Here is a 22,789-nt window from a genome sequence, read left to right on the forward strand (position 1 = left end):
CACCAATGTGCCCTGGAGCCCTGCCTCCCCAGAGCCCTACCCAATAAGGGAAAGACAGAAACAGGGTAGGGCTATGGATTGACATGTTAATACCCATGTCCAGCAAAGAAGCAATTACAGAAGCCAGACTTGCTGCCTTCTGCATCCCATAAAGAATTGTGGTCCATACCCCCAGAGGGATAAAGAATAGGGAAGCTTCCAATGGAGGGGATAAGACACAGAACTCTGGTGGTGGGAATTGTATGAAATTGTGCCTCTCTTATCCCACAATCTTGCTAATCATTATTAAATCAATAAGAAAATAAGTTAAGAAAAAATGACACAGTTCATAATGTATTTATTTCATTCAGTATCACCAAATATTATTTTGTAAGGTCAAATCAATATAAAATTACTAGTGAGCTAGTTTAGATTAGCTAGTTTAGATTTTCACTGCCTTTAAAAATGTATTAAAGTATTGTGTTTTTTTTAACAGATGGGGCAAATGCAAAATGTTTCAGTCTGTTGTGCTGAACAATGGCTCCTATTATTCAAGAAGCTTGGAGACAGGAGATAATATCTACTGTGTGCTTGTTAGAACCATAATCTATGATACTATCAACTAGAATTGAAGGAAATACAGGCCTCAAGAAAGCCTGGAAGTTCTGTTAGAATTCAGAAACAGGAATAATTCTTTCCAGCCTCATTGATGAAGGTCACTCACTGTTAATAAAACATACTTTACAACTATAGAGTGCTGACATCTTTGCTAGGAAGGCAGGAAGCTGTATACATGTGATAACAACAGTCTTGTAAATCATCATCCCCCTACCCCCACTCCAAAATGATTTAATAATAAGTAAAGGCTGAAGTAGCCTGAGGGATGGGACTTGTCTCAACATCAAAGGATACGCTCCTGGAGGCAAGTGTAAGGTCAAAGGCATGAGGAGGGGAGTCATTCATATTTTCAGAAGATAAGACTCAACCAGGGAGCCCAGGTTGACTCTGTGTACAAGCTCATCACTGGCTGCCCTTAATGCTGAGCCATGGGCATGAGAGGGGAAACCCCCCAAGAGTAAGCCAAGCATACCTATCTCCACTCCCAGCCTCCTGGTGACCAGGCATCATATCCCTATGCTGTGAGCACATAGCAGCCATGGGACTGAGCCAAACCAGCTGGCTCCAGGCCCTGAGATGTTCCCATCAACTCTTTTATTTATTTATTTATTTATTTGCTTCCAGGGTTATTGCTGGGGCTCAGTGCCTGCACCATGAATCCACTGCTCCTAGAGGCTATTTTTCCCCCTTTTGTTGCCCTTGTTGTTTTATCGTTGTTGTGGTTATTATTATTGTTGTTATTGATGTCATTGTTGTTGGATAAGGACACAGAGAAATCGAGAGAGGAGGGAAAGACAAAGAAGGGGAGAGAAAGACACTTGCAGACCTGCTTCACCACTCGTGAAGCGACCTCCCTGCAGGTGGGGAACCCGGTGCTCGAACCGGGATCCTTAAAAGTCCTTGCGCTTAACCCATCTGCGCTACTGCCCAGCCCTCCCCCCTCCCTCCCATACAACTCTTAACCTAAGAAGTGCACCAGGCAGCTCAGAGGATGCATTTCCGGGGGGGGAGGGGGGTCAATTCCAGCTTGGCTATTACAGGGCATTCAGGAAGTCAGCTCCCCTCCGCTGGCTCAGGCCTTCAATCGTATCCCGAAGCATCTGTGTCCAGTCGTCACCCTTCCGCATCGGGGTGCAGCACGTCTCCTTGCTCTCGAGGGCCAGGATCTCTGCTGGAGTGTCAGGGGTCAGCCCAGCGGCCAGGACAGCTTCTGGAAACTTGACTGCAGAGGCGGGGGCTAGGCAGCAGCGGACAGTGCTAGGGGTGGGGCAGGTGGGAACAGGAGGGCAGAAGAGAGGAGCAGGGGAAGTTCAGGGGTGGGATGGTACAGAGGAGAAACAGAGAGACACAAGTTTGGCACCTTGAGTTTCTCTCCACAATGGTTCTCCTGGGACACTGCTCCTCCTGGTGGAGGCTAGCACACCTACCTTCTCACAGGCTACCTGGGGGGTCTATGTGGTGCTCTCTTCTGGAACCACAGTTCCACACAGCACCCATCATGCTATTTAAAGCCATCTGCTCAGGCCAGAGAGATAGCTCATCTGGGAGGGTGCCTGTCTTGTCACTACCATAACCCAGGTTAGAATCCATACCCCAGAGCACTGAGGGAAGCTTTCAGTTTAGATTTATAGTCTCAGTCAGTCAGTCTCTCTCTCTCTCTCTGTCTCTATCTTCACTTTTTTTTTTTTGGTCATCATCAGGATTTTACTACTGAGTTGACTTCTTCCGACAGAATAAGAAAGATAGGGGGCAGGGAGAACGGGAAAGACATGACAGCACTAAAGCTTCCTTTAGCGCAGTAGGAGGTTTGAACCTGGGTTGTGTGTATGCTAAAGCAAATGCACTGTCCAGGTGGGCTATTTAGCTGACTCCTTAATATTTAAAGAAAAGATTAAAAAAAAAAAAGAGTTCAATGGGAACATAAACCTCAGCATACCAAAAACAAAACACAACAAAATGGGAGCTGGGTGGCAGTGTACCCAGTAGAGCACACATATTACATTGCTCAAGGACCTGGGTTCAAGCCCCAAGTCCCCACCTGTAGTAAAGCAGTGTTATAAGTCTCTCTCTCTCTCTCCTTCTTTCTCTCTTTCTGTCTCTCTCTCCCTCCCTCCCTCCCTGTCTCCCCCCCCCATCCAAAGTAAATAAATATTTGAAAAAATATAGTAAGATAAATCCACTTGCTCACATCTCTGTCTGCTTGGGTAGAAGAAGGACCCCTGTAAGCCCAATGACACAGGTGCCCACAGCCTGTACCTGGGTTGCTGCCCATCTGTCTGCTGGTAGTGGTAACTCACAGCCACAGCTGAGTGAGGGCACAGCAAGTACTGGTTCTCTTCCCAGCAGCGGCTCATGGTCTGGGTGATGGTTTCATCTGACACTGCCAATGATGTGACAGCCCCTGAAAGCTGACGGGTTCCAGAGCCAGGAAGGTGGAAATCAGGATGAGTGAAGAAGAGGGAAGATGACATAAATCCACCAGATACCACAGCCAGATAAACACCAGAGACAATGAGAAGTTCAGAATGAATGGCTCAGACTCAACTCAGAAAAGTCTGGTTTCCCAGTTTCAAGCTGATTCATTCTACTTGGAGGGAGGATACATTTGAATTTGGCTCATGAATCACCAAATGAGTATAGGGTGGTTTTATTCAGCATCCCTATAAAACATAAGGTTAAGAAAACAGCCAGCCAAAGGGACCAGGTGGTGGTGCACCTGGTTAAGTGCACATCATGAACAAGGACTTGGGTTCAAGCCCCTGGTTCCCACCTGTAGGGGAAAAGCTTCACAAGCAGTGAAGGCATGCTGCAGGGGTCTCTCTGTCTCTTTCCCTATCACTCTTCCCTCTCAATTTCTCTGTCCTATCAAATAAAATGAACTTAAAAAAACATTTTAATTTTTTTTAAAAGAAAGAAACCTAAAATTCCATCAACTGACAACTGGATAAAGAAGTTACAGGACACACACACACACACACACACACCCAATGGAATTCTACTCTGCAAATTAAAAAGATGATATTGTATCCTTTGGGGCAAAATGAATGGAACTTGAGATAATTATGTTAGTAAACTAAGTAAGGAGGTGGAAAAAGAAACTACTGGATTATCTTACACATATGTGGAATATGAGAATTGAAACACACAAACTTAACTTGCAAAAAATAAATAAATAAAATAACCAAACTGCAAATTATCTCTCTAAGACTTTTTGAGAACTATAATGGCTATGGATGGGGTGAGGGAAACACAGAACTTTGGTGGTAATTTTATAATCTTGTAAACCACTAATAATTCACTAAAAATTAAACAAACAAACAAACCCACAAGGTTAAGGGCATCCAAACATTCCTGGTGCTTTGTTGGTGCTGCCAGACAGTTTCCTGTCCATTCTCACCCAGTGCACACAGTACTTCCCTATGGAACCTCTACTAGTCTCAGACCAAGACCTTCTCTGTGCCTGCTTGGCATTGATCTCGGTTGACTTGATCATTTTCTGGAAATGTACTGTGTGCTTACAATGGATCAAACACCCTGCTTATATTTGACTGCATCCAAAACTGCAGGGTGATGTAAATTGTGCAAATAGCAACCTGTCCACTCAGTGGTCACATTTAATTTAATAGCTCCAGCACCTGCTATGGTTCCTGCCTGACAGTAGATACGCAATACGAATGAATGAGTGAATGAATGACTGTTGCTCCAGAAGAGGGAGTGCCTTCCATATGTACAGCCAGGAAGAGACTCAAGAAATGGGAGGTCTGGTGCCTGTCTTCATGAGGCACCTCATCTGTATGAGAAGGAATGGGGTAACAAAAGTATTAACTACATAAGCTGATCTTTGGCTGTATAATGGTCTGAATATTTGTGTTATCTGGAGATTCACAGCAGTCTAATCCTGATGTGATGGCATCTGGAGGTGGAACCTTCCAGGAGAAATTAGGTTATGAGGATGGAGCCCTCATAAACAGAATGAGTGCCTTTATAAGGAGAAGCCAGAGTTCTTGTTAAGTGAGAAGGTAGAAGAAGTTCTGTAGAAGTTGCCTTCACCAGACCCCAACCTGGCTGGCACTGTGATCTCAGATTTCTGCCATTTATTTAGATGCTACTCTATTTTGTTTTAAGTGCCCAAACTAAGGAAAATAAATTACAACCAAAGGAGCAGATTTCAGAGACAGAAATTCCACTCTAGTCTGTGCAGCTGGCTAAGCCCAGAGAAATGTATCCAGTTCTGGGAGCAACACTTAACAACATGCATTGGCCAATAAGAAATTGTAGGCTAGGTCAACATACTCTGCCACTTGAGGAAGATTGGTCCTGAAATGAGTGCAGCCTAGAATGTTCCTAGCTGTGACCATGGACTGCAAGCTCAAACTGGCAAGGACTCAGGTTACACAGGCTCCTGTGCTAAATATGAATAGATATGGCCCTAGGCCAGATCGATAGAGTTTACAGTTAATGATATTTATATACTTTCCTCACATTTGAGAGCTACTCTCTGCCCTAATCCAGCTTTCTAGGTCTATTCTCAACTCTGACACCATCTTCCCAAATAATACATTTAGTCCACTTGCATGTTAGCTATCAGGCTCTGGCAAAAATTACTAAAGTCAAGGACTACAAAAGCTGGATAAAGGCAAGAGACCAGCATACTTTTATGATGGCTCTTTTGGTCACTACGAGGCCATCCCATCACCTGGGGCCCTAGTCCGGGAGTCCTGGGATTCCCACATAGACATGTGGAGCCTAGAGCTCTAACAAAACCCTCTCTCTATTGTCACTGGTCATCTCCAATCAGAAACAACACAGTGGACCCTCTTGTGGGCCTCTACAGGACCTTGCTCTTAATGTGGGTCAACACTGGAAGGGAGGTTCTCTGAAGGAAGGTTGGGTCAACATACTCTACCACTTGAGGAAGATGGGTCCTGAAATTAGTGCAGCTGTGACCGCAGAATATGAGCTCAGACCTACAGGGATGCAGAGGCTACATAGGCTCCTGTGCTAAATATGGGCCTCACCCACTTTCCTGCATGCTTCTCTCAATTCATATCAAATAATATTGCACCTGCCGACAGCAACGAGTGCCACCCCAGCATGCTTCACTTCAGACTGTGTCCAGAGACTTCAGGTGTGGAATGACAACCCTTCAGCTTCATCACTCAGGTGAGACCTTTCCTTTCATAGTATTCTCTAATTCCATTCCAGGTGGTCCACTCCCCAATAAAGTCCCCAAACCTAGATATATAGACCATGTCCCCTGAGATAGAGCATATGTTCACACGTGTCCATAAACCAGAGAAAAATATATACCTGAAAGCAGAAGTACACAAGAGTCTGCAGAGAGTACCCCCCCCCCCAACACTTCATCTGCACTATTCCAGACTTTAGGTCCATGATTGTTCAACAATTTGTTTGGCTTTGTATGTTAACTCTCTTTTCAGCCATCAGGTTCCGGATGCCAGCATGATGCCGACCAGACTTCCCTGGACTGACAACCCCACCAATGTGTCCTGGAGCTCTGCTTTCCCAGACACCTACCCTACTAGGGAAAGAGAGAGGCAGACTGGGAGTATGGATCAACCAGTCAACGTCCATGTTCAGCGGGGAAGCAATTACAAAAGCCAGACTTTCCACTTTCTGCATCCCACAATGACCTTGGGTCCATACTCCCAGAGGGATAGAGAATGGGAAAGCTATCTGGGGAGGGGATGGGATATGGAGATCAGGTGGTGGGAATTGTGTGTAGTTGTACCCCTCCTATCCTATGGTTTTGTTAATGTCTCCTTTCTTAAAAAAATTTAAAAAATAATAAATAAATAAATAAATAAATAAATAAATATGGGCCTCAGACCAAATCGATGGGATTTATAGTTAACAATATTTATATTTTTTCCCCATATTTGGGAGCTACTCTCTTCTCTGATCCAGATTTCTAGTTCTATGTCCAACTCTGACACCATCTCATCAGACAATATCTTTAGTCCACCTGCAAGTTAGCTGTTGGGCTCAGGCAAAAATTTGTAAAGTTGTGGGCTCCTTGCAATATACCTAAAATAGATCTACTAGCTCTTTCCAAAATGGAGACCCCTAAATCTCATCTGCTATAGTCTTACCCTTAGATTCCTGATTATTATTTTTTTTACTTATTTATTTATAAAAAGGAAACATTGACAACACCATAGGATAAGAGGGGTACAACTCCACACAATTCCCACCACCAGAACTCCGTATCCCATCTCCTCCCCTGATAGCTTTCCTATTCTTTAACTCTCTAGGAGTATGGACCCAAGGTCATTGTGGGATGCACAAGGTGATTCCTGATTATTAAACAATTTGTCCTACTTTATATCTTAATGTTTTTTCAGCCACCAAATTGCAGATGCTACCCTGATACCAACTTGACTTCCCTGGATAAATGACTTCACCAATGTACTATGGAACCTCACCTCTCCAGAGCCCTTCCCCACTAGGGAAAGAAAAAAGGCTGGGAGTATGGATCAACCTATCAACACCCATGTCCAGCAAAATAGCAATTACAGAAGCCAGACCTTCCACCTCCTGCACCCCATAATGATCCTGGGTCCATGCTCCCAGAGGGATAAAGAATAGGAAAGTTTTCAATGGAGGGGATAGGATATGGCACTCTGGTTGTAGGAATTGTGTAGAATTGTACCCGTCTTATCCTACAGTCTTGTTGATAATTATTAAATCAATAAAAATAAATAAATTACTAAAGTCATGGGCTTCTTAGAACATACCTAAAAATAGACTTCCTAGTTTCTTCCACACGAAGACCCCTAGTTTTATCTGCTCTATTCTTACCTTTGGTAAATGGTGATAGTTAATGTATCAAGCCTATAGTGTTAAGCAGAATTCAGATTGTTTGACAGGTTTTAGTTAACTTAAGTCTTTAGCCATGCTATGAGGTAGGTGTATTTATTATTTCCTTTTTTACAGCTGAAGAAACTAAGACATAGAGTTTAAGAAACCAGTTTCACAGCTGGCTCAATATTGTGCCACATATGACTATAAACATTTGCCCTTTACAGCCTCTTTTCATTCAATTAATTAATCCAAGTTTGGAAATGCTCAGCAAGTAGTGTGCATGCCTTACCATGTGTGAGGCCCAGAGTTTGATTATGGGGACCACATGGAGAACTGTGGACAGTTCCAACACAACCCCATAGATGATGGAGTGGTGCTTTAGTGTCTCTCCCTCTTTCCTTTCTGTCCTGGCTCAAAAGATATAGAATAAAAACTAAGTCAAGGAGGTGGTCAGCAGTATCTTACAGGTGCAAGGCTCTGGGTTCATTCCCCAGCACCACATAAAAGTACTCATTCATTCATTGAAAATGCCTGCAAAATGTTAGACCCATTTTGAGCAGGTGCTCGAGAAACAGGCATCCCTTTCCCCTAATGGATTTGTAAATCCCACATTTAATTTCACAGCTGCACCCTTTCCTTCTCCTTGGGGACTGGAAGGTGACTGACCTTGTTGTGCAGCTCCTTGGGTAGACTCAGACTTTGGGTCTTTTCAAATTGTTCCATTAGGGCTCTTGTCGCCTGGCTGTTAGAGTCAGATAGCAGCCAGAAGATCCTCTCCATATTGTAGGGCACCTGGGTATGAGGATAGGGTTTGAGAGGCCACATTATTCCCAGCCTTTGTTTCTCTCCTCCGTCTAACATCTGGGCCAGACCAGGTCCTACCTGAATGTCCATGGCAGATGCCAAGGTTGGCTTGACAGCCGTGGACATGGAGAAGTCTCCCTGCTGCACAGTCCTGTGGATGATGTCATTGTTGTTCACTGCCACAACCAGGTGGATGGGTAGGCCCATCTTCTGAGCTATACACCCAGCTTAAGACAAGAGGAGAAGAGTGTGGTCTCTTAGGCATGATTCCACATATCATATAACTTTTATATATAAAATGTCCAGGAGAGATTAATATATAAAGCTGAAATAAATTGTTGATTGCCTAGAACTGGATAGAGAGGTATGGGGGAAATGAAGAGTGATTGCTAATAAGTACAAGGTTTCTTTTTAGGGTGATGAAATGTTCTAAAGTTTATGGCACATGCTCTTGTCTTCCAACTCAGCCTCCCAGAGAGGCACTGAGAGGTGACAGCATCCACTGCTCACTTGCATTGGAGCTCCTGTCTGCACAGAGTACACAAAGGCATCCACACTTCGAGATAGGGAGTGTGAAAAAGGTAGTGTACATGAGGAGGCTCTCACATATTCCCACAAATGTTTTCTCTCTGATGAGTAGCTAAGGAGGATAAGAAGTAGCCACATCACTTTAACCATGAAGTCCTTGTATACTCTTCCTTGATTTGTGTCTCATGGAAATGCCATGATGTCTTCTCATGACAGAAGATATGGAGACTCCGGAGGCTCAGGGGCCTTTAGATCAAACACCTAAGAGGAGTACCCTCTGTCAGTGTTTGCTTTGTGCCAAGCACCATAGTGAGCACAGGGATTCAGCAGGCTGCACAGCTCCAGAAGGCAGCACCCACTGGAAGGTAACATGATGGGGAGCAAGGTGGGCTGTACCCCTGGATGGTGAAAAGAACTGAACAATAAAAAAAAAAAAAAAAAAACAACAACTGAACAATCCTAGGGCAGTAGTGCACTGGGTTAAGTGGACATAGTACAAAGCACAAGGACCCACACAAGGATTCCCCAGTTCAAGCCCCCAGGTCCCACCTGCAGGGGTTGGTAGCTTCACAAGTGGTAAAGAAGGTCTGCAGGTGTCTGTCTTTCTTTGCCCCTCTCTATTCGCCGCCTTCCAATTTCTCTGTCTTACCCAGTAAAATGGGAAAAAAACAAAACAAAAAAAGGCCTCCAGAAGTAGTGTATACTGCTGGCACTGAGCCCCAGCAATAACCCCGGAGGCAAAAAATAAATAAGTTCATTAATTTTAAAAAATCACTGAGCAATCCTTACCTAACCACCAGCTCACTGTTCTTTACATCCTGTGATGATGGAAGAAGTCAGGAGCACTCCTGACCACCAAGACAGTTTCATAGTTTCCCCTAAGCCATCCTTAGAGCCCACCAGAAGCAATGCCACTGACAGACTATGGGATACAACAGTGCCCATCAGGAGGAAGCTCAAGAGTTGCCAAGCCCAAGGATCTGAGTTTGATCCCCAAAACACACACACACACACACACACACACGCACTCGCACATGCACATGCACACAGACTAATGGAAATAATAGTACCACCCTCTCCTTAGGCACATTTGAGGTTTAAATAGATTAAGATATGAAAGGCAATTACAGTAATGCTGGATGCATACAGTAGCTGATAAATTACATTGATAAATGGTAATCATCATGATAGAAAACAATTTCAGTTCCGCAGCACTTTACCCTGGCAAAGTTCATACACACATATAAAGAGCCTGATTGCGGCTTGCTGAAGTCCTGAGAGATAAGTGATTCGGTCTCTTTTTAATAGCCATGTCCAGAACTCTTTGAACCTCCCACTGTCTTCAGGTAGTGTGTCTAGGAGTGGGAACACATGCAGACAGTCTTGCTCGCACACCAGACAGCTGGCCAAGGAAGAGGGTAAAGTCTGTGTTTCTGGAAGAAAGCACTGCCAGCGGGGCACAGACACTGTACCTTGACCCCATCTCCTCACCTATCCTCCCTCCACAACCAGAGGGCAGGGAGTCCCTACTGGAGTTTGGGAGAAATTTTCTAGGAGATTCTTTTGTGTAGTTTCCTATGAGCCTCAGCACTGAGACTCAAGCTTTTTCCTCATGTTGCAGCCAAAGGGCAGCTAGAATTGACACCTGTCTCTCTCTCTCTCTCCCCCCCCCTCTCTCTTTCTTTCCAATTGCCAACAGGGTTTATCACTGGGGCTCAATACCTACACACAAATCCACTACTCTTGAAGGCCATTTATTCCCTTCCCCCCCTTATTTGAGAGAACAGAGAGAAATTGAGGGGGTGGGGAGATAGAGAGGGAGAGAAAAAGAGAGAGACTTGCAGCACCTGATTTACCACTCATGAAGGTTCTCCCCTGCAGGTAGGGATTGGGGATTGAACCCAGGTCCTTGCGCATGGTAATATGTGTGCTCAACCCAATGCACCACCTCTCAGCTCTTGGAACTGGTGTTTTTCTAGAAAGCTCATTTCCACTCAAGGGTCTCCTTACCTGCCAGATTCCCAGCAGCACCTGTTGGCACAACCACCTCCACTGGAGGCAAGGGATGCACGTCTAGCCATGGAGCACACTGGAAATAAGCGAAGAAGTAGTGGGCCATTTGCACAAGAATGCGAGACCAGTTGATTGAGTTTAGGCTCATCAGATTGTGCTTCTTGGCAAAAGGCACATCAGCAAACACAGCCTTGATGGGCTCATCAAGTTCATCACTGTTTCCCTCCACTGTTGGAAGAGAAGTGAGGGCAGCTATCAGGAACATGTCAGCACAGACTGCCCAGACTGAGCCCACCCTACAAAGACCCTTGCTGGGCCTTGCTTTCTTTACTCTCATGTATTGATTTGACTATCTAGATTCAACATCAAGCTTTTCAGGAAGAGAAACGGTCTAGTTTATTCTTTTTTAAATTTTTTAATATTTATTTATATTTATTTTTCCCTTTTTGTTGTCCTTGTTGTTTTCTATTGTTGTAGTTATTATTGTTGTTGATGTGGTTGTTGTTAGATAGGACAGAGAGAAATGGAGAGAGGAGGGGAAGACAGAGGGGGACAGAAAGATAGACACCTGCAGACCTGCTTCACCACCTGTGAAGCGACTCCCCTGCAGTTGGGGAGCCAGGGGCTCAAACCGGGATCCTTACAGGGGTCCTTGAGCTTTACGCCACATGCGCTTAACCCACTGCACTACCGCCGACTCCCAGTCTAGTTTATTCTTGTGGTGATATGGCCAACGCTTCTACCACAATATAAAATAAGATACAAAATGTTAATGTTCTAGAATATTAGAGACAGGGTTCCTCTTTATATTCTGTGTCCACTTCCCCCCACTCTCTACAGAGGAGGAAGAATGGCTTGCCTGACTGTGAAATGGTAAGAGAAGAGTCTGACTCTTTATCCACCATCCCTCAAGTCAGGGCTGGGGAAAGAGTCACCATTCCCACATTACTTGCCCTTCTTCACTTATCTAGATCACAGGGCTGGGTGTTCTGCTCTCTGTTCCCACGTGGTCAGCTGGCACGGGCAAGACTTCTCCCTAGTCTGGTATGTAGATGTTTTGACTCATGGATGAGTACTGGGTAAACTGATGGGTGAAACGGCTACTAGCCCAAATTGCATCCCTCAGTCCAGCATGACCAGCAATTAAGTCAGTAGCGATCCCTTTCTAAAACTTAGTTTATTTTATTTCTTTATTTGATAGGACAGAGAAAAATTGAAAATGGAAGAGGAGATAGGAAGAGAGGGAAAAAAGGGAGAGACATTTGTAGCACTGCTTCATCACTTCCTCTCTGCAGGTGGGAAGAGGGGGTTCAGCCTTGTGCATGCACTGTAATGTGGGGAGCCTCTGTGCTGACGTCAGGGGGCAAAGAACTGACTGGGAAACTCAGGAGAAGATCTACACCACAGTGGTCTAGAGGTGGGGCTGTATAGTGGGAGCCTTTCCACATTGCTCTCTTGATGAATTGGGAGACAAAGTGAATAACTGCCTCAGAACCCACAGAGTACAAACAGGATTTGGTTAGAAACTCACAGGGCCAAGGAGTTCTGCCTGTCTTGGCTCTAGCTGTTGGCAGAGCAGCTGAACTGAGCCTGGGACTTTGGATGCTCAGGGCATGGGAGTTTCTTTGTATAATCACTATGCTTTCGGGAGTCGGGCAGTAGCACAGCAGGTTAAGCACAGGTGGCGCAAAGCGCAAGGACCGGCCTAAGGATTTTGGTTCGAGCCCCCGGCAGGGGAGTCTCTTTACAGGTGGTGAAACAGGTCTGCAGGTGTCTATCTTTCTCTCCCCCTCTCTGTCTTCCCCTCCTCTCTCCATTTCTCTCTGTCCTATCCAACAACAATGACATCAATCATAACTACAACAAAAAAACAACAAGGGCAACAAAAGGGAATAAATAATAAATAAATATTTAAAAAAATAATAACTGTGCTATCTCTCCCCCACCCTTTTTTATTTTTTTATTATCTTTATTTATTTACTGGATGGAGACAGAAATTGAGAGAGAAGGGGGCGATAGAGAGGAAGAGAGACAGAGAGATACCTGCAGCACTGCTTCACCACTCACAAAGCTTTCCCCCTGCAGGTGGGGACAGGGGACTCAAACCTGGGTCCTTGCACATTGTAACATATGCGCTCAACCAGGTGCACCCCCCCTGTTTTATATCTTGGCCAGGAGTGAGTGATTAGGCTAAAAAACCTACTTATAGTTGAAACAGCTGAATCTATTTCTCCAATGGATATAAAACATGGGGAAGAGCCAGAGTAAAGACTGAGGCTCAATTTTTCAATATTTTATTTATTTACTTTAATGAGAGAGATACAAGAGAAGGACAGAGACAGAGCCCAAAGCACTGTTCAGCTCTGGCTTACAGTGGTGCTAGAGATTGAACTTGAGAGCTCACTTCACACATTAAAGTCTCAGCCCAGGACTGTGGTTCTTATCCCTTCCACTTTCACCTCTGTGTAGTAACTGCAAGGCTGGAGGATAAGTGCTACATCCACATGTGAACCTGAGCAACCTGTGTCAGTCAAGGTCACCTCCTTCTTTACCAGCCCCTGGTTCAGGAATAAGATCAAGCTCAGCAGTACCCAGCATTCCCAAGGGGTCAGAAGTTACCTCTGATAGGAACACGTATAAATTTAATGGAACCAAATACAAGGGAGTTGTTTGCTAGGGTGCTAAGAAAAGATTCACTACTACAAATGGTTTTTTGTTTGTTTGTTTTTTAAAGAAAAACACAGGAAGAGAGAATTGGCTACCATAGTTATCCAGCACTAACACAAGGCCACATGCCACTTATTACCAGCCAGGTTTCTGCCACAAATTTTCAAATGGGCAGTTTTCCAGCCTGTGCTCAGAAGCAAATTCCCATATATGCCCTTAGGTAAACCCATTCCAATATCTTTGCACAGACTGAGATAGGACTAGGTAACAGGAAAGAAGTACAAAAAGCTATGAATTGCCTTGAGCATGGGAAAGGACAGTCCTTGATCCATGATTAGCAAAAATTTTTTGGTGTCTGGGGCAAGGCAGGGATACTCAGAAGCTCATATTAAAATTCTGCAGCTACTGCAGTAATAGGCAGCCAAACATGGCCGATCAACAAGGCTAATGTGTAGGTATTCTAAGTACCTGCATTAGCTAAACTATGACTCTTTCACGGTAATATGCGTGGGCTTGCTAAAGAAAATGACAGAGGCTTTTTGCTTGTTTTTGAAGAAACAGACAACATATATTCATTTCTGTGCTTTTGTGCCTTAGTAGATCTGGTGTTATTCTGTGGGTTTAACACGAGGTCAGGCCATGTGTATAAAGAATGTCTTCTGGGGGTTGGGCAGTAGCACAGTGGGTTAAGTGCACATGGTGTGAAATGCAAGGAGTGACCTAATGATCCCAGTTCAAGCCCCCAGCTCCCCACCTGCAAGAGGGTCGCTTCACAAGCAGTGAAGCAGGTCTGCAGGTGTCTGTCATTCTCTTTCCCCTCTGTCTTCCCCTCCTCTCTCCATTTCTCTCTGTCCTGTCCAACAACAACATCAATGACAACAATAATAATAACCACAACAATGATAAAAAACAACAAGGGCAACAAAAGGGGAAAAAAATGGCCTACAGGAGCAGTGGATTTGTGGTGCAGGCACTGAGCCCCAGCAATAACCCTGGAGGCCAAAAAAAAAAAAAAAGGAATGTCTTCTGCCATTACATTTGCTGTCCTGCCAGGTAAGTGACCAAACCATGCCAAGACACCTAGATAGCTTGCCCAAGCTCACTCTGCTCTAGTGTGGTATGAGAGATGAAAATGAAAACAAATGTTTCTGGGCGGGTGTAGATAGCATAACAGTTATGCAAAGAGATTCTCATGCCTGAGGCTCTGAAGTCCCAGGTTCAATCCCCCACACCATCATAAGCCAGAGCTGAGCAGTGCTCTGGTGAAAAAAAAAAAAAAGAAAGAAAATATATGTTGCCGTGGGACCAGGAGATACCTTCCCTGGTATATAGCACACACTTCACCGGCATATCGACCTGGGTTTGTACCCCAACTACTGAGATGGGAGCACAGGCACAGGAAAAGCTCCACAAGTGGTGGAGCAAGGCTGTGGTGTGTCTCCTCTCTGTCTCTTTCCTTATCTCTCATTTGCTATCTAAAAAAAAGTGTCCGCCAGGAGTGGCGATAGAATCATCCAGGCACAAAGCCCCAGCAACAACTTTGATGATTAAAAAACAAAAAAGGGAGAAAGGGAGAAAAAGAGCAAAAAGAAAAGAGAAAATGCCTGGTTCCACTCAAATTCACCCACATTTTCCCCTTCGTGGTCTCAATAATAATTAAAGGGTTTTTGTTGTTGTTGTTGTTTGCTTGCTTTTCTCCAAATACAAAAGGCCCTGACTCACCAAGTGGCTCGGGCAGGGGTATAACTAGGATATGTAGGTGCCACAGAACACATTCTCATTTTAAATACTAGAGGCTTGCTAACCAAATGCCTAGTTTACTCATTTCTAAACTATAAAGGAGACCATAAACCACCAATAAATAGGGAAACATTCTCATAAAACAACTGGCTGGCATGTTTGTGTCCTTGAAATTACAGCGCCCTGGCCAAGTCACTGGTGCAGGCAATGGCTCTGGATAGCTGTCTGTATGCATGCACCGGCTGGCTAAACCTACACAGAGGTGGTATTCTTTGGGTTTTAAAAAAAAAAAAAAAACTTTTATTAGTGATTTAATAATGATTAACAAGACTGTAGGATAAGAGGGGTACAATTCCACACAATTCCCTCCACCAGAGTTCTGTACCTCATCCCCTCCATTGGAAGGTTCCCTATTCTTACACTGGTCCTTGCATTTGGCGCCATGTGTACCCAACCCGCTGCACTACCGGCCGACTCCTATGGTTCCCTATTCTTTATCCTTCTGGGAGTATGGACCAAGATTCTTTATGGGGTGCAGAAAGTGGGAGATCTGGCTTCAGTAATTGCTTCTCCACTGGACATGGACATTTTCAGGTGGATCCATAGTGGGGACATGATTTTAAACATAGTTTTTACTGTCAGTATTTAAGTATCTGTCTCTCTAATAGTTTATGATATTTTGTAGCCAAGAGCCTGCACAGAGTCAAGGCAAGACAGACACCATCTTCAAAATATGACTGATAGAGGAAGTGAGATAGAAAGAGAGGAAGAGTGGTAAGCAGTCAACTGACTAGTTTGTTCTAACCCAGCTCTCCAAAACAGACTCAATCAAAGATGTCCCTAAAATGTCCAGCCAAGCACCCACCTCCAAATACGTGGACATTCTCCCTCAGCACTGTCGTCATCTGCAGCTCCTGGATCTTGGTGCAGTGCCCACTAGGCAGCAGAACAACAATGTCCATGTTCTTGGCTCCTTGAACACTCTCAATGGCAGCACTTCCTGTATCCCCGGAAGTTCCTGCATAGGAAGAATTAAGACCCTTCCCCTTCAGAACAAGAAAAATGGAGAAGACTTAGAAATAGCCCAAAAGCATTGTTGCTACATGAAGCCACATCTACTTTCAAATACTGGGAGAACCCAGTACTTAATGTGGAGTCCATGAACCTCCAAGAGACCAGTGGATAGAATTCAGGGCATCTGTGAACTTGATGCTATATAATCTTGGGAATTTTATGCATCTGAAAATATTATTTTTGAAGGTTCCACAGCCTCCATAAAATTTTTGAAGGGGTCCAAAGCATAAGAAAAGGGTAAGAACCCTATTCTACGAGAACCAGTAACTAAATCCCTAGGAGACATGAAATGAAAGCATCATGTGGGCGCCCACAAGTTGGACCACCAAGAGGCTCCAGAGCTCCTACCCACAATACAAACCTACAAGCACGGTTATGTGTTTCTCCCTCTTCTCCAGGAAGTATTGTAGGAACTGGGCTGTGCAGCTCAGGGATAGATCCTTAAAGGCATATGTCACCCCATGCCACAGCTCCAACACATTCAGTCCATCTCTCAACTTGGACAGATGGACCACCTCTCTGTGGCGGAATCTGCTGAAGGCTCGGTCAATAAGATCTGTGAAGGGAGAGGGATTCAACAGCAGGTAAGGAAAACAATCTTATCTCTCAAATTCTCTTAGGCTCTTTCCTCTTTGGAATTTGAAATTTTTCTCCTGCTACTAGATAAAAAGACTAAATATAAAAGATATAAATGTAGTCAACAATTTGTTCTGCATTATATCTTAACTCATTTTCAGTCACCAGTTTCCAGATGATACCATGATGCCAACCTTACTTCCTTGGGCAGAGGACCCCACCATGTGTCTTGGAACCTCAACTCCCCAGATCCCTGCCTCACTAGGGAAAGACAGAGACAGGCTGGGAGTATGGATCGACCTGCCAATGCCCCTATTCAGCGGAGAAGCAATTACAGAAGCCAGACCTTCCACCTTCTGCACCCCACAATGATCCTGGGTGCATACTCCCAGAGGGATAGAGAATAGGGTAGCTATAAGGGAAGGGATGGGATAAGGAGTTCTGGTGGTGGGAATTGTACCCATCTTACTTTTTGGTCTTGTCAGTGCTTCCATCTTATAAATAAAATGTTTAAAAAATTATTTCCAAATTAATGGTGAAAAAATACTTGAGGTAGAAGTAAAGGTGTTTTGCAGACAACTATCACAGAGAGATGAGAGATTGTACCTATGTATCAATATCTGTACTGTAAATCACTAAGCCCCAATAATGAAAGAAGGAAGCTAGAAAGACTTTGCAAATAACTCTTTTAGACATATAATATTATTTCTATGATTTAGCTTAAGTATAACTTATATTCTACATTATTTTGCTAAAAAAATGCTTTTAGTAAGTTATAATTTTTGAGATTTATTCTTGTTAGTTGCTTGCATCACCTCTAAAACATTTTATTGTTGGGAGGGGATGGGATATGGAGCTCTGGGTATTGGCATTGTGTGGAAATGTACCCCTCTTATCCTATATTCTTGTCAATATTTCCATTTTACAAATAAAAATATATAAATGACATTATGAATGAATGTAGTTGGATAACACTAAAAAAAAGTCTGGAAGAACCTGAACCAAACTGCTCGGGCAATTCTCAGTGAAGGGCTGGGTGGTAGCACACTTGGCTGAGTGCACATGTGATCACGCACAAGGTTCTGGTCCCCACCTGCAAGGAGGGAAGCTTCATGAGCAGTTAGAGCAGTGCTACAGTTATCTCTTTCTCTCTCCCTCTTGATCTCCCCCTTCCCTCTTAATTTTTCTCTGTCTTATCAAATAAAAAATAAATTAATTAATTAAAAAAATTCTCATAGTTATCCCTCCAGTGAGTAAGAATTGGTGCTACAAGATTTTCATTTCTCAAATTACAATATTCTTCAGCGTTTGGATTGTGAGCACATTTCAGCAGTGGTTTGATTAAACCATTACGTGATGAAACAAGGTCTCATCTCTTCTTACTTTCCCCTCTAAAGTTGGAGAAAAGTCAGTTAATTTATTTGTTGCATTACAGGATTTCATACCTGAATGCCAAAACCTTGAGATAGTTTACCTGCAATCCTATTTCACACAGGCCAGCTAGAACAGCAAGAAAATCACCTGAAATTCTTAAAATACAGATTTTGTTTAAGTAGGCTTGAAGTAAACTGAGCTATCTAATAAGTCCCCAGGCAATGCCACCAGTGCCAGTCATCTGACCAGATTTCTTTTTAACATTTTTTTATCTTTATTTATTTATTGGATAGACCGTTAGAAATCCAGAGGGAAGAGTGATAGAGAAGGAGAGAGACAGAGAGACACCTGAAGCCCTGCTTCACCACATTGCAAAGCTTTCCCTCTGCAGGTGGAGTCCAGGGTCTTAGAACAACCTGGGTCCTTGCTCACTGTAACATGTGCACTCAATCAGGTATGCCACCACTCAGCCCCATGATCACAGTTCAAGAGGTCCTCTCCTCTCCAGCCCCAACTTTCACCACCATGGACTGATTACATCACCTATTGGGGCCTTGGACCATAAGCACTAGTTTGGTAGGAAAACAGAATTCTCAGGCCCATCCCAGATGAACTGCACCAGCAGTGAGATTTTAATGGGATTCCCAGGGGGAATGCATAGACACATTAATATTTGAGAAGAGCTTAGTACTAAGCACAAGGGCTCACACAAGGACCCACATAAGGACCCCGCTTTGAGCCCCCTCTCCTCACATGCAAGGAAGACACTTCACAAGTGGTGAAGCAGGTCTGCAGGTGTCTTTCTCTCCCCTTCTCTATTTTCCCCTCCCCTCTGAACTTCTTTGTCTCCTATCCAAAAAAAAAAGGGGGAAATGGCCCCCAGTAGCCCAAGAGCAGTGGATTTGTAGTGCTGACACTGAGCCCCAGCAATAACCCTGAAGGCAAAATAATAATAATAATATTTTGAGAGGAGCTAGTCCATGGGGCCAGAAGTTCCTTCTGGAATCACCATTCAAGGCAACAGAATAGCAAAGAATATATATATATATATATATATATATTTATATTTATGATTAGGTGAGGATTTATGTCTGTGTTATGCACCGCCAAAGCTTTTTGTCAGAAAGTCCTCATGCAAATCTGACAAACAAGACAATTTTATGCCCGTTGCCTGTTGGCGATAAATAACGGGAGCGTGAAATACGGCCGGCCCCACGTTCTGTCACCGCCACCTCCCTGTGGCTCTGAGAATCCAGATGTTTCTCTACAGACAGGAAGCAGGATCATGGTGGATTCTCTAGCATGTGTGTGTGTGTGTGTGTGTGTGTGTATGTGTGTGTTGTGTGTACTTAATAAGATAAAGGAAAAAACTCTGGGGCCAGGTGGTGGCACACCTGATTAAGTGCCCACAATACAGTGTGCAAGCACCCGGGTTCAAGCCCCTGGTTCCCACCTGCAAGGGGAAAGCTTCACAAGTGGTGAGGCAGGGCTGCAGGTGTCTATCTTTCTTTTTCCTTCTCTGTCCCACCTCCCCTCTCAATTTCTCTCTGTCTCTATCCAATAATATTTTTTAAAAAAACTTTGAAGCTCACTTGGATAGTGGGCTTGCTTTGTCAAGGGAATGATATAGGCTTTAGCCACTGCATTGAGGAAAGCTTCTGTGCTGTGGTCTTTCTCTCTGCCTCTATCTGTTTCTGTATTTCTATCTGAAAAAAATTGGCCTGGAGCTGCGAAGACAAAATATATATATATAAATCTTTGAAAATCACTTTGAAACACATCTCACTAGAGGTGGGAGCTGGAATAGATAAACTCTTTAGGAATATTTCCAATTCTGGAATTCCAGAGTCTTGGGTGGGGAGCAGGAGGGACCCAACTTTGGTAAATGTGACTAAAAGGATGGAATGTTAGATTTCCAGCTGTATTAGGTACTGGGCTAGCAGGGGACGGGTGTGAAGCATAAGGGGTGAGAGAGACACTCACCACTTAAGTCATCTCTGGGAATGAGTGTGGGGCCAATGAAGAGTGAGCACAGCTCCTTCACCAGACTGGGATAGGAGAGAGTGCTCCACTGATGCAAGGTCTCTCTATCCAGCTGTGGGATCTCTTCAGGCATGAAAAGACCACCATCTGATGCATAGCCAGAGAAGAGGACCCCTTCAAAGTCCATGCATGAGGTTGTCCCCCGAGTGCTGACATACCACATGATCCTGAAGACCTGTAGAGGAGACAGTCCCAAAAATATCTGGTCACCAGGCTCTATACCCCATAGGTCCCCTCAATTAGCCCCTGAACCCCACTCACTGGAGTAAGTGCCCGAGACCATGAGCCTGGGGTTCTGTCTCATGTTCCATTCTAGCTTCATTTGCAAATGTGCGATTCACAGAAATCCACTTTTTCCCCTTATGAAGGCATTGCTGCCCTCCCTCCTGCACCCCTATTCTATTTTGTTTACTATTCTATTTTGTTTACTGAAATACTATGCCAGTTTTGCTTATCTGCTGCAGGTGATTTTTTGGAGTTAATTTGATTTCATTGGTTTGACATGCATCCCTAGAGAGGCTAACCACCTGTCCTACTTTGCCTGATACAGTTCTGGTATGTGCCCACTGTGCCAGCATAATTATTACTTGCATCTTTCAAGGGCCCAATGTGAATCCTTTGAGGGCCTGCTGGGGGTCACCCCCAAGCCTACATAGGGCACCCAATTGAGAGACAGAGGCAACGCTAAATCATCGATGTTTCTAAAAGGCACTATTAATAATTTCTTTAACTCTGTGGCAAGGATTGGAGCCAATGCAAAGTGCCTAAGGTCCTAGAGAGACAGTCTACCTGGACACTCCCTGGGACCTGAATAAAAGGAAACAGTTGTGGACAGGGATGGGGCAGGCAGGGCTGTAAGGACTGCAACACAAAACATTTGTGGACTGCCCTTTCCTGAGTGGGGTACACCACACTGCACTTGGTGCACTGTGACCCCCATTTTAAAGATGATTTGGGTATACTAGTCCGGAGACAAAGACCTTGAGAGAACCAAGTCCTGCAGATGTTAGTGCGAGTAACTAGCCTGATTAACATGAAGCTGACTGTCTTTACAGGAAAGAAGCACCCCTGTTCTGTCCTACTAGTAACATGCTCAGGCCAACAGGGTAAATCTACAGAGAATACACATCATTGAGTTCAATGTAAAGGAAACTCAACAAAGAAGCTCAGGAGTAGAGTCAGCTGCCCCAGAAAGTGCTAAAGCTGGGGGAACAAACACTTAAAAGACTGACTGGAAAGAGAGCATGTGGTTATACAAAAGACATTCAAGCCTGAGAACTGAGGTCGCAGGTTCAAAACCCCTTCTCCCCACCCTACCACACCTCCATAAACCAGAGTTGAGCAGTGCACTGGTTAAAACAAGCAAACAACAACAAAAGCCCAAACAGAAAATCAAACAGTTGTTGTCTTTTATATGGAAGTGCAGAGCGTCTGATGGAGGGAGGAGCTCAGTGACCTCTGGTTTATGAGATTTTATAAAATACTACTATTCTGGACAGCATTCTACAGTGGAGATGGGCCAAGAAAAACATATGATCAATAAGGAAAATAGAATTCAGAAACATTTGAGGAAAGGCTCAGGGAAGTGAAGAGACTTTCTGATAAGGTCTGGGGCAGGCAGAGACTCTAGAGAAACTTTGTGTCTCCCTTATAGGCAGATTCCTCAGTCAGGATAAGGTTCCACTTTCAGAGTCTAAAAACGTCACAGCCGTCCCAGTTTCAGGGTTCTCAGGGGGTCAGAACTGCAGAAAGCCCACAGAAAGTGCAAAGCCTGGGAAACTCTCAGCCCTGTCGAGTTCTTGGGGATGCCCCAAGCAGAGAAAATGGAAGGGGGTGAGGAGGCAGACTCGGCCAGGCTGACAGCAGGGTGAGGAGCTATAGCTACGGATACCAGAGCTCACAAATGTGGCCAAGGATGACCTGGTGGAGGGCGATCGCGTAAAGAGGACCCGGGGAAGTGAGCGCACAAAACCCGGTCCTGGGATCCACAGGCCTGGAACCTTGGGGCCGTTGGGGCTGCCCAGCCGCACGCGGGAGGGAGGTTACCGGGTCCGGGCGCAGGCTGCGGGGCCGCAGCGGGGCTGCGGGGCTGCTGCAGGGCCGCGGGGTCGTAGAGCTATGGGACTATAGGGCTGCGGGGCTGCAGGGCTCCGCTCCGGACTTGCGCGCTAGACTCCGGCTCAAGCTTCCGGCGGAGGGAGGCGGAGGGCAGAGCCCTCAGAGGTGGAGGAAGCGAAAGGGGACGGTAATTGGTCCAGCCAAGTAGTGCATTCGGTGCTGGGCTGTTATTTAGACACTTTGTTAACCACTTTGTGCGCATTCAACATCTTGCATCTTGTTCTTCACTGCAGTCCAGGATGTAACTAGCCTCACCTTTCAGATTACAGCGCTTAGATGCCTGCAAAAGTGGATGGGTGACACTTTTTTGTTTCTCAACGTGCCAATCCTCAGGAATTCAGAAGGTGGGGGGGGGGGGGTAGACATCTTCCAAAGTCCTAGGTTCAATCCCCCGCACCAACGTAAGCCAGAGCTGAGCAGTGCTCTCGCT

At 44.7% G+C, this 22,789-nt stretch overlaps 1 protein-coding gene across 4 annotated transcripts; it reads right to left on the minus strand.

Annotated features, from left to right (window-relative positions):
* Positions 1-317: 317 nt before the first annotated feature.
* THNSL2 (threonine synthase like 2) lies at positions 318-22,425 on the minus strand. 4 transcript variants are annotated; one of them, XM_060187369.1, is made up of 9 exons: positions 22,288-22,425; positions 20,182-20,416; positions 16,610-16,804; positions 16,040-16,192; positions 10,765-10,995; positions 8,305-8,453; positions 8,089-8,214; positions 2,854-3,005; positions 318-1,854 (listed from the first exon to the last, which is right to left on the minus strand). In XM_060187369.1, the coding sequence occupies exons 2-9, from the start codon at positions 20,402-20,404 to the stop codon at positions 1,632-1,634; spliced, it is 1,452 nt and encodes a 483-aa protein (XP_060043352.1). In that variant the 5' UTR covers positions 20,405-20,416; positions 22,288-22,425; the 3' UTR covers positions 318-1,631. The 4 variants fall into 4 exon arrangements, with proteins under 4 accessions (XP_060043352.1, XP_016048348.1, XP_060043351.1 ...); XM_016192862.2 differs by having other exon boundaries at positions 22,162-22,425; XM_060187368.1 differs by having other exon boundaries at positions 22,143-22,425.
* Between the last annotated feature and the right edge of the window lie 364 nt (positions 22,426-22,789).

Source organism: Erinaceus europaeus, chromosome 3, assembly GCF_950295315.1.
Source record: "Erinaceus europaeus chromosome 3, mEriEur2.1, whole genome shotgun sequence".
Lineage (NCBI taxonomy): Eukaryota > Metazoa > Chordata > Mammalia > Eulipotyphla > Erinaceidae > Erinaceus > Erinaceus europaeus.

What these genes read in the sequence shown, in the direction of transcription:
- THNSL2 (XM_060187369.1), bottom strand. Translation starts at nt 20,404, where the DNA reads ATGTGGTATGTCAGCACTCGGGGGACAACCTCATGCATGGACTTTGAA. An exon ending in TGCTGCTGGGAATCTGGCAG is followed by an intron (nt 8,454 to 10,764) that starts GTAAGGAGACCC and finishes TCTTGTCTTAAG; the next exon opens with CTGGGTGTATAGCTCAGAAG. An exon ending in CCAAGGAGCTGCACAACAAG is followed by an intron (nt 3,006 to 8,088) that starts GTCAGTCACCTT and finishes GGAACCCGTCAG; the next exon opens with CTTTCAGGGGCTGTCACATC.